Raw genomic sequence first — 12,320 nt, 5'->3', positions numbered from 1 at the left:
TAAACGGCAATTAAAAACTGAAATTTCAATACAAAAGTAACTTGTAACTGTAACTGTTGAAAAACTGCTAAAATAGGAACTAGTTACCGCGTTTCGTTACTTTTGGAAAATAGTAACGAAGTTACCGTTACAGTTACTCAAAAAGTAACTAGTTACAGTAACTAGTTACTTTTGTAACTAGTTACTGCCCACCTCTGGACACAAGTAGATACAGCAAACATATTTCAAATTTTTACCTAATTGTGTCAGCATAGGTTAGTAAATGCAATACGCTATACGCTAACAAGTTCTTTAGTGTGTATCACAAACTATTCATACAATTTTCAAGCATTCCCTCCCTAGCTTTCTTCAAGTACATTGGAGCGACGCTCAGTGGTAGTCTATGACAAACTATGCAGGTTACACTGGCATCATACCGACATCAATTTTCACGTGGGATAGCCTAATGATGTTTACCATGAGTTTAAATAGGAACAGAATTTTCATCACAAACCCGACTAATAAGCCACAATACGTAAAGATAATCAGTGTTTAACAAGACAGGATTCAGGTTTTAGTGTAATACACTACTTAGTTAGATTTCATCATTGTTTTTTTTTTATTTCTTTATTTGGAATAAATTTACATTTTGTTTCTTGACATCTTGTGATGGTGTGATAAGTCAGCTTTTCACGACCTGTCTTGTGAGGTTGGAATTCCTAAAACAGCGTAAAATCCCAGACAGCAAATCCGTAATTTTTACAATGATTCAACGTCTGCAGACGTTAAATCAGTGTAAAAATGATGGGCTTTGCTGTCTGGGAATACGAATAAAGTTGTTAGCTATTCTGTTGCTCAATGACGAATGACAAATTATTGCAAGTCGATTGTTCTAGGCAACCTTCGCCCCACCTTGCAATGTTGAGATGACGTTGTGATTGGTCTGTTTATTTTAAAGATTATGTCCTAATCTGTAAAGGCTTTCGGAGAACTAGCAGCGTATGCACTCTTGCACCAAATCTTTTGCTTCGGTGTTAAAACAAACTTAGATTTTGCTGAAAGAAAGTTTGCACTTGTGTGCAAGATGTTGGTGGTTAATTAGTTCTCCGCAAGAAACTCCATGGTCATCACATCGTGAGGGGAAAGTAAAACTTTCAACTTCCTTCTGTTGCCAAAATAGTGTCAAGAAACTCGTGTGTGGGTAGCGGCCAGTAGCAGCATACGTTTTGATTGCGTAAGCAGGTTGAGGTGTATTTTGAAAATGTAAATATCTAACCAGTTTTTCTTTGCTACATTCCTGTTTTCTACATATCGTTGGGGTAAAACCAAATGGAGTTATGTCCAAAATCATCAAACTGAGATAACCGCAAAAAAAATTGTTTGAATGTTTTTGATATCTCAAATGGATCAAACCAACCAGTGCCACAATACTTACAACCATGTAAGTGCCACAATACTTACAACCTTGTTTTGCAAACCTGGAGTGCTGGAAAGAACTACGCTGAAAAACCGAGACACTGCAATAAAACTAAAAGTGGACATAACCCAGTTTGGTTTTACCTCAACGATATATTTCTTTTACCTATTATGTATGTACAGAACGAGCGAGGAAGGGCTTTCTTCTGGTGGCAAGAAACAGACTAATATGAAAAAGAAACTCCAATCTCTATTTGCGAAGGATGAACCCAAAGCCAACCAGACAAAGGTATGCAATAGTTGACAAAAACTGATGTTCGCCCTTCGTTTCCGAAGATGGCCAATGAGACTGAGATCAAAAACTACATGAAATATAAAAGGAAGGGGTTTGTTTTTGCCTGCGATATATCCTGTTCATATAATAAGTACAGTATGCACTGGGGGGGGGGGGCAGCTAGGTCAGAAAAAATCTGATCCAATACACCTAGACCATGCGTTCTATTTGCTATCTTGTGGACGAAATGTCCATTTTGGACAACATAACTATTTTGGGAGGTGTTATCTGCTAAGTGATGTTGACAATTAGTAGATCCTATTCAGGAAATCAGTCCCTTGTTACGTTGAATCAACGTTTGTACATGTTAAATCAATGTAAAAAATGGAATAATTTGCCAACTGTGATTTCAAACCCATCCACAAGCAGTCAAGCATCTTCATTTGCTTTTACCATCACATCAACGTTTAACTTACATCGCATATACGTAACTTGTTAACGATATGATGCCAGTCCAAGAGTTAATCTTGCTCCCAGATAAGTATCCCTACTGAAGAGCAGTGCTCTGTCCTGACAGATTGTTACTTTCGATTCTCTGATTGGTGCTTGTTTCATGTGTTGGTTACGGCTTCATTTCTTTCTTAGGAAAAGGCCAGCTCACAAAATTGGCCTTTTTTACATTGATTCAACGTTTAAAGATCTTGAATCAGCGTAAAAGGGAACTGGTTTGCTGGCCGGCTTGATATGCATCTGTCAAAGACCATCTCTTTTCAGTCTTCTATCAATACGTCCTACAGGATTTCGCAAAGCTGATAAGAAAAGCCGCAATTGCTATGACTTATCTAATTTGAAGGAAAAGTCTTGTGCTTTTGCGCATTCACTTTACTCGAGATTAACAAAGTAAAGAAATTAGAGCATTTCATGTTAATTTATCCTCTACGGACGTTTTCACTTAAAATAAGGCTAGTTTATTTAGCTGCCTTCGTCAATAATTGCAAAGTTTTTACAATTTTTGTCCAGTATTACGTCTTTAGACGGTCCTTTGTTTCGCAGTTTTATACGTCCTTGTTTGCTTCGTGATTCCAATGCCATGGAATGACAATAATGTAACTATCCTAGCAGTTCAAATATATGACGCATTTAATACTATGACGTCATTCATTAGACATGATGTCATGTGCCGATGACGGTGATTAGTTTACTGTTTTGATAACCGCGCATTCAAGAGCGTTGAAAGGTATATTTCGATAACTGAGCATCATAAACCTGTTGAAACTGTCCAATTGTATAAACTTTATCCTTAAAATAGAACGCTATCAGTTCAGTAAATTGCAACAGCAGTATAGTTCACTTTGCGGTGCACCCGACTAAATGTATTCTGATTGTCTTAAAAGAAGTTAAAAAGTTATTTCGCAAAGGATAATGGATTTGAAGCCCATCAGAAAATGTGGTATGTTCAAAGCTACCTTTTTCACATAACAAATTTTTAAAAAAATCACCATGGCAGGATTCAAACCGATAACTTGGTCTTTGGTAGAACCACGCTTTGTTCAATTTTTTTATTTTATTCAAGTATGAGAAAGTTTATACTACGCGTTCTTGGCTGCTTTCAGCGACCTCAATGTATTTCATCGTATAGGTTTATTTTCAAACAGGAAAATCCGTCGTTTTTGCATTGATTCAACGTTTGCAAATGTTGAATCAATATAAAAATGAAAGGTTTTGCAACCTGGGAGCCTGAATCGTTGGCATGAAACCAAGCATGAAGTTCATTTGCTTTTCAAATCCACTTGACCGACGTCGACTTAGCCAATGTTCAGCAGCAATGCCTAGCCGTCAAATCTATCATGTTTTGCATTGATTTAACGTCTGCAGAAGTTATGTTGTGTTGATTGTATGATTGTTTTCAATACTACAGTGCTACAGCGGTGTGTGTGCTTTTGATTTGCATTATCATTTTCTTTTTTATAAATGAGAGATTTTGTACAACAGCTTACTGGTTTAAAAAGCAAATATTATTGGCTAAGCCGCTAAGTCGTTAAGGGCTGCGACAGCTACGGTGTAGTGGTACTTGCATCTTGTTAGCACAGTAAACGAAAATGAGACGTTTTCTTAGAAAAATATCTAATGAGTCTCCAAACTGCAGGATTTTACACTCCGTCATAACAGTACCACTCAGGGAGTCCCCGAATCGTAATCCAAAGCATTAACCACTGTGGGATATTGAGATTTTGAGACAATAAATTCACCTTATTTTTCATTCAGTTTGTATTTGACAAATAAGTCTATATCTATCCAACCATGATAATGTTTGGGCTTAAAGGTTAAAACTGTACGAAACGCTTTCATCATGGATTTTTTCAACAAAGCACTGATTTTGCACACGCATTTCGATGCCATCCAGTTCCCTTGACGGTAGAGTGTCTGTTTTTATTGAGTTGTGTGGTTATGATATGAAGTTAAAAAGTGAATTTCCGTATTGAAGCGAATGTGATTTCAATTTGAATGCATTGACGCGAACAGGTGGGATGAGGCTCATGCACTTTTCTGACAGCCATTGACGAACACTTCCACTTGCCTGACGAAACTTTGTGTTTATTTATGGTGCATACTTTGTCCTTTCGGTTGCATTGACCCTCGACTGAACAAACAAGGCCGTGCATTTGTATGGACAGTTAGTGGCGTGGCTTTTTCAACTTTCGTTTTTGCATCACACTCAGAGAATAAATACCTAGCAGGGTTTTAACACTTAAAAGCCTTGATTGGCTGTGTTTTGGGGTATTATGACACTGATTACAACATTATGATACAACTTGGGGCATTATGACACTGATTACAACTGTATACTTTAAAACTGACGGATTTTTTATGTTATACAATACACCTTTCACATTGCATGATGTATGCATGTTGCAATTGCAAAAAAAGATGTATAAAGTCTGTATTTGGAGTTAAAATTGTATCTGTTTGTTTATTCGGCGTCCCCATGCTTTCGATGTTGCTTTCAATTGACTGTTCAATTCTAAGTACCGTATCACATTGTTGTAGTTGCCGATACTATTAACAATCAAAACAGAATATATATGCAAATGATTTGGTTGTACTTTTAGACATATGTGATTGATAAGTTATAAATATAACTCGCTTATGTCTTGCAGGAAGTTCAAGAAGCCATGACTGATTTTGAAAAGGAAAGAAACAAGAAAAAACGCATCAGTGGGCGATTCCTTAAGAAGAGGAACAAGGATACCACAAAAGTAAATAATGAAATCTTAAGCTGGTTTGTTGTCGCATTTTGATGCCTATATAAGCTTACGATGTACCCACACAACGTATTTGTTGTTATTCTTTAATTTTTACGATTTTACGCTTTTGATGTAAGTTTTAATGAATCAAAAGGTGTTTCTGTTTGATTAAACGCACAGTTAACGAACTATGTTTTGCGCAAGAGTCTGTCAAATAGCGATTGCCCATTTCTTTCATACAGTAAAGAGAATTTCCCACTTCCTAAAGACGTTTTATTTCAATCAAAAGAAAAACCGCAGCTGTTACTTTATTTATGGTGCTCGTTGTTGAGCAAATCCAATCAAGTTATAACAATTAGTGTGAGCGACTAAGCGTTCGTTGTTACCAAGTGCAAACCTCTATGGCAGGGGTCGGCAAACTTTCTGTACTACTGGGCCAAATCTACAAACTTTCGGTAACGTGCGGGCCGCATAAATTTCAACCTATAAACAATCGCCACATTATCCTTAAAATCATGGCGCACCTGCAACTCCTATTCCTGTGTCTATTGCACAATGAGACGTGTTTGTTGCCGTTTCATATTTATTATCAAACACGTATTAAAACGCAATGCATTGTTTTTATTTACTTATCATTTATCAATGTGAAGGATAATGTTGTTTCTGTGTCATGGCCAAGGTGTTTAAATCCACTGGCAACTTTGTTGATGATATTTGCAATACGTCATTCAAATCACGATCTGACGGCGAGTGCGAAGTTTATTCTTTGCGTAATTCATTTTAAAAAAAAGCTGCTCACAGCAATATGTGCTTCCAAACATGCACATTACACATTTTGCATTGTCATACAGATGAGGATAGGTGGATTTCTGGACATACGGTATTCTTTATAAAAGTTGGCAATTGGAACTGAATCGTATTTGGCCTTCAATATGTTGGATGATTGAAGTTCAATTATTTCCATTTGCATCTCATGTGGCACAGTATTGACATCCATTGAAAACCATAATTTTGAGAGATTTTGTAGCATACATGGGAGTTACCGAGTAATGTCGGGACACATATTAAAGGGCTTTTTGTTATGATATAAAATAAATTCATGCGTAGATAATGATGAAACTTTGGTTTATGCACTAAAAGTAAGATCGTTCGAGGGCCGCAAGAAGTTTGTCCGCGGGCCGCATTTGGCCCGCGGGCCGCAGTTTGCCGACCCCTGCTCTATGGGAACACATCAAAGGCTTTCAATTTCAACTAAAAATTAGTTGGAACCAGTTTGAACAATCTGACATGTTTGTGTTTTTTCTCAGCCGTCAAATAGATGCGACCATGGCACAAACAGTAAATATTACTTTAATTCAATGGAAGAAGAGACCACGTAGAAATAGACGCGAGCTTTGAGATAATGTTAAAGAGATATCTTATCCCTTAAAGTTGTAAAACTATTCCTTTGGCACATCTGCAGATCGGCAAGAAAGAAATTGCCACCAGTGATGCTGCTGATCCCGACGTCGGCATTTACGTTGAAAGCGACAATAGATATGCAGCTGCAGCAGAAAACCTTCCTTCTGGGTAAAGATACTTACATGATATTTACCAATATTTGCCAAGTTATCTTAAAAAAAAAAAACGAAGGCGAAGGGAAACTCTTAAATCTGTTTCAGTGTTAACAACAGTGTGTAGTTTTATATTGGCAAATATAAAATATCTTATCCCGCCAACTTTCATTGCTTAACTTTTCCGCATGTTGTTATGTCGTAGCTATGTTGTCTTTTTCATTATAAATTATTTATCTTCACCCTAGTACCCCCCATGTGGCCGCCGTAGACATCGCTCGAGATTTAGAAGACAGGGAACCCCCTAAAGCTCCTTACAGCATCCCACCCCAAACCTATGGGGAGGGTGGTGGTAAAACAAAATGGGTAAGTCTTCGATTCACGATTGAATCATTGAGAAATTGTAGAATTTCCAGATATGTATTGTTGTCCTTGAGAACGTTTTTGGCTCCGATCCTAATCACTTAATCGTTGGCGGTCCCATTATGCTGATTGTAATTGTTTTAATGACGTTGTTACTTTGAAATGTTGTGTGTCATAAACTGAGAACCTTTCACTATAATATGATGAAAAAACAATCTGCTTTAAAAATCAGTTTTTATTCTAAATGTAAAGTAAACCACACAGACCTGGTTCTTTCGACCCAACGTTGAAAGGCATGCCTGTTGCTTTCAACCTGTGTGCTTGTGCAATTATTTGGTTGCTTGATTCGATATAAATAACCCGTAAAATGTCAAAGCTGAATAAAAAAATTAAAATATGAACTATTGAAATAACAGATTTGTCATGTTGGTATATTTAAACCATTTATAACAGGAAATAATGCAGCTCAGAGTGTGCGGTCAATGTCTGAAGTTAATCATGATATAACAAATTGTCACTGAATTTAATTGTATATAATGACGTCATCACAGTTGCAGAGCAGCCGTATGGAAAAGAATGGTTTGCTATTCAAAGTTGTTTCAAAGTTGGAACTTCATGGCTTGTGATTGACTTTTCGCTCCAATGCTTTGAACTGACCAGTGACCACCTTGCTTGGTTAAATGATATGTGTCGTTTTGGTAAATCGTGCAGGTCGTTTTTCAACCACGTTAGAAAGAAGTTTTAGCGCTTTTGCGAATAGAAGATCACGTTACAATCATTGTGCCACAAAGGCAGTGACATTGTTTGGAGTTTCAGACAATGCTGCTCGAAATTTTGGCTAAGACATTGTCTAGACTTAGTATGTTTATGGGTTTTGGTTCTCATTTCTCAGTATAGTTTTTGAGTTAAGGCTAAAAATGTAACTCAGTCAAATGCAACGGCAAAGTCGCTTCCATCGAACAAATCAGTTGTGTTTTTTTGCATGGACTTAACGTCTGCAGACATTGAATCAATGTAAAAAAGGATCGCTCTGCTAGCTTGGCTATATCAACAACATATTTTGATAGTGGGAGCGGAATGCCAAAAGTAGTCTCTATTCAATGCCGCAAAAGTTGCAAAAATAACAAAAGAATTTCAACAGTAAAGCAACTTCAAAAGCGTGTTGCTGGCTGGGAAATTACGTAAGCTACCATATGCACTTCGATCAATTCTCAACCTTGATGCTTCGTGCGCATGTAATTCACTCGCTACCATTGAAAAACGGATGTCATGATCATCCTCGTTTCGGGGTATCCTGTGCCAAGAAATTCGGCTGTGTAGTTGCGTGCTACAAGCTGTGTCTGATTGATTGACGGATGATCAATGTAACCATGACACAGTCAAATGCCTTTTATTAATTCAAAAACAGAGCTGTTGTTGTTAGCTTTTGAATAGGATCGACGTATCTAACTTTGGATCACCAGCGATTTCACGAACAATGACTGTGAAGTCACTTGAAAAAGTATTTGCTTTGGAGTTCAACTCGTTGAGTTTTAAAATATTAGCCTTGAAAAGGCAGTTTTGCTACAAACCCTTTTCCGCTATTACATAGCTAACTGAAAACCGCTTTTGTCACAGGAAATGCTGTTAAGCACAGTGACAGAGCTAGTGGTGGTAATGGGCTCGTCTGTCTGCCAATTTCGATTGCAAAACGATTTCCACAGTTTGTTTGAATTATGTTTTTTACCGTAATAGGATTTTATGTTGAAATACCAGTATGTGATTGGGATAATTACCGCACTACTAACTATTTGGAAAGTTGGACTAGTTTTGCCTTGAACGGTTTTCGGGACAAGTGCTGTGCCAAAGATTTTGCGAAATCTCAATTGTTTTAAACTGCAGGGCACATGCAGCTTGCTCTGCTGATTTCGTTGAAACGATCCACTTTGTGTCTTGAACAAACCCTCATGACAACAGTTATCATTTGAGTTCTGCCTTTACTGACAGTATGCAGTTTGCATTACCTTACGAGTTGTAAATCCAACATAAGAGACCCCTGAAAACAACGAAAGACTATACAGACATCGAGTCAACTGTGCTCCCATTTTTATCATGCTTTTAAGTATCACCCACTTGCTTTATAGCGGCGTCGAACCAACGTCCTTTTGAACATTGTCAAGTCTCTTAACACGAGACCACTCAGCCGAATAAAGTGACTGTCGTAGGTAGTCGTTTACATCAACACATCGACCACACTCAAGCCTTCACGATCTCATTTTCTTCACAGAAAGTTCTTCCCACTTCCAACCTTGCAGAAGCCAGAAGCAGCGATCGTATAACCCCGCCTCCTCGTATCAACCCATCTCCACGTGTCACACGATCAGACAAACCTCTGTATAAGAAGTCAAACAGCCAAGGCCAACTTGAGTCGACGTTTCTGGCCTATCCAAACGACAATGCACTGAAACAACCAACGGGCCGATGGAACGAAGGTAGATTTTGTTTTATTTTGTTGAGTTGTTGAAAGAGAAACTGTATTTTGAGGCAGTCAGGTCTCGCTTTTTTAAGTGACCACTTAACTGCTTCATGTAAAGTATACAAGACTGATTGGATATGTGCCACGGTTAAACTGTACTAGTAGAAGAATAAAGCAAAAACATTAGCTTATGCTGAAGTGTTTATTTTGTGCTCAGTTTTACATTCACAGTAAAGTTAAAGCTGGTGGTAAAATTATTTTCATTTATTATCACTTTGCATCATTGATCAACACAATAAATCTTGTTTTCCCATGACATCTAAGTACGGAATGTGTTTTCTGCACAATTCAAGCTAAGCATTGAGAATGATGAGAAATGACATGGAAAATAGCTAGATCAAGATCACAAACTGAAATCAATGAATCGTTCTTTCGCAGATGTTGACGACGTGAGGCCCAAATCCAGCTTCCTCCATGGAGCAGGAGAGCTCAGGCGAGAAGAAGTCCCCCGATTTCCTCGGCCCCTCTCCGGCCCCCCTCTTTCCCTTCAAAATAAGAGGTTTCCAGGCCTTTCGTTACACAATCCTCCAGACCTCCCACCTCACAGACCTTTATCCGCATCTTTATCGAAACCTCAAGATGTTGACAACAGTAATGTAGGGGCGATGCCAAAAGTTATCCCCCTAGTGGGTTTGGCTCCCTCCCTGCCCCCCAGAGAAGGTTTTGCACCCTCAATACTACCTAAACCTTCATCAATAAAAACCCAAACGAGCCATTCATCACTTCCCGATGATCAATCTTATCAAGTGGCGACAGATGGAGCACTTGAGGGCAGCAATGGATTGTATCTAGCCGCGGATGAGACTCCTCCAGTTATCCCAGAAAAGGATGAAAATCTTTACGAGGGTATTTCTGGTAGGTGACTGAAAACTATGCTCTTTTTGCTCTGATTTGTTGCAGGTTGTTGATTTTTTCTCATTTACGATAACAATGAAATTGTTTTGCACCGCCTGCTATCGAATCAGCCGCTCCCAAGATCTTGGCATGCCAATAAGTGTCCTGCCAAGATGCATCCGCGTGCTCTGGAGCGGTGTTGAACCGACGTTCTCTTTTCACAACTCGCCACGCATTCGCCCTGAAGACAGGAGATGTTTATTTTTCTGTACCACAGCACAGACACGCGTTGGAAAATTGAAACTACTTTCTCAGCGTTTGTATTTTAGTTATTTTGCAGTTTAACGTTAAACCTTGTTGCTGGGAACTGAAGTACAGTGACTTTATAACAAGTTTTATTTTGAAATCAAACCTAGTTGGCGACACCCGACAATCTATGGTACGTGATAAACTTCACTTCAAACAGTACAATATATAAGTTTATAGTTCTATTGGAAAATGATCAACAGTCTTTAATGTATTTAAATAACAGTTGCCATTACGAAATGAAGAAAGGTCAACCAAAATATTTTCTCAGCCGGTAGTAAAAGATAAAAATCATTTATTGATAAAGTTCATCAAAGAAATAGATTTTCCTTCACAGGTTATAAATTTTTTCAAGACCATAAATGCTGTGTTTATATGCTAACCTAGATGTTTATGTTAAAATCTTAGGTTTAGCTTACCGAAAAGCTTGATAACAACACATGCACTAAGCATTGTTTCACTTTACAAGGTTGTACTAATACGGAGACAAGTAAAGTGGTTGCAATCGCAATTACTTCAAACTTAATGACGTTTTCACGTTTTGTTTGGGTTTCGAGCTTGCCTCGTGTCCAATCACTGATCAAAACCGGAAAAATAGTGTTCCGGCTACAACGTGATATAGCAACGGTTTTGTTAATTGTGGTTTAGTTTTGTAGCAGACAAACGCAATAGCGATTAGTACTCGCTATGTCTATCTCCTGATAAGGAATTCTTTTGCAGCTTATGCCCGGAACGGCCGTTACATTATGACACAGCAACAAAGAGATTTTTCGATTGCGATTGTCGCCAGCACTTGATTCTTCTGTGCTTTTAGCTTTCATATCTCACAGTGTAACTTCCCAGACAACAAATCTATCGTTTTTTACATTGATTCAACGTCCACAGACGGGTGATTTGCTGTCTGGGCTTTCACACAAACACATCACGAACCAGAACCAACAAACTGCATCAGAGTTAATTGTTAAAGTTTCCGGATTTTTTGTTTGAGTCGCAGTGTTAATAGTTTACTGGATTCATTTGTAGAAACAACTTCAAAGTTACAGATCTATCGCAAATAGTTCACTTTTTGTACGAAAAAAAAACTATGAAACGAAGCAACCCTCCTGGATTTAGCATGATTTCAAGCGTAAAAATAATATACAAAGAAATAAAAACAACGTCTTCGGCTTTTATGAGAGACACTACAGCAAGATGGTGCGATGTAGTGGGCGGGTCCCTTGCTAGCTCTTTACGCTTGGAAATGATGGGGAATGAACCCCAGTTTAAGAATCACAGTGTAAGCTGTGAAGGTTTTCATCAAATTGCTTCTTTTCAAACGCTGCAGTAACAACCCAGCGCATGCTGTATTATGTTAGCCGCGGCATTGTTCACGATATTTCTACTTTTTTTAATGTTAACCTATCATCAGTTAATTGTGTTTTTAGCTTCCTCTTTGGTTCCGTCCACTCCGAACGAGTCAGATAATGAAGCTTCTAAGTTCCTGCAATCTGAACCTCTGTATCAGGTGAAGGCTTTTATTTTTTTTATGAGATGTGTTAATATCAAGGGCGAATACACAGAAAAGACGTTGAATCAATGTAAAAACGGACTGGTTTGTTAATTGTTCACGTTCACTTCTACCTTGTGAATTTTGCTAAATTTTATCGCAAAAACATTTTCCTTTACTACGGAAATTAACTTTATGTGGCATTCTCTTTCCTGATTGGCTGCTTGTAGATAGTTTAATGGCTGTGTCTTGATGACATTTCATTTCCGGGTAGCGTGTGACAAAGATTAATTATGTGGTTGGACGTCATCATTTGGTGATGAGAAAAACTCAAACTCTGCGTCGACCG

General features: G+C 38.1%; 1 protein-coding gene across 1 annotated transcript in view; it reads left to right on the top strand.

The window, feature by feature from the left end:
* Positions 1 to 12,320, top strand: part of LOC145766002 (uncharacterized) — a 35,826-nt gene that overhangs the window by 13,222 nt on the left and 10,284 nt on the right. The window contains exons 6-12 of the mRNA XM_082577656.1: positions 1,579 to 1,684; positions 4,828 to 4,926; positions 6,377 to 6,483; positions 6,716 to 6,833; positions 9,097 to 9,301; positions 9,724 to 10,200; positions 11,910 to 11,989. Coding sequence (XP_082433782.1) covers positions 1,579 to 1,684; positions 4,828 to 4,926; positions 6,377 to 6,483; positions 6,716 to 6,833; positions 9,097 to 9,301; positions 9,724 to 10,200; positions 11,910 to 11,989 — 1,192 coding nt within the window. The remainder of the gene's footprint in view (positions 1 to 1,578; positions 1,685 to 4,827; positions 4,927 to 6,376; positions 6,484 to 6,715; positions 6,834 to 9,096; positions 9,302 to 9,723; positions 10,201 to 11,909; positions 11,990 to 12,320) is intronic.

The sequence above is a fragment of the Aplidium turbinatum genome, chromosome 3, assembly GCF_918807975.1.
Source record: "Aplidium turbinatum chromosome 3, kaAplTurb1.1, whole genome shotgun sequence".
Lineage (NCBI taxonomy): Eukaryota > Metazoa > Chordata > Ascidiacea > Aplousobranchia > Polyclinidae > Aplidium > Aplidium turbinatum.
This window is presented reverse-complemented; position numbering and strand designations above follow the sequence as displayed.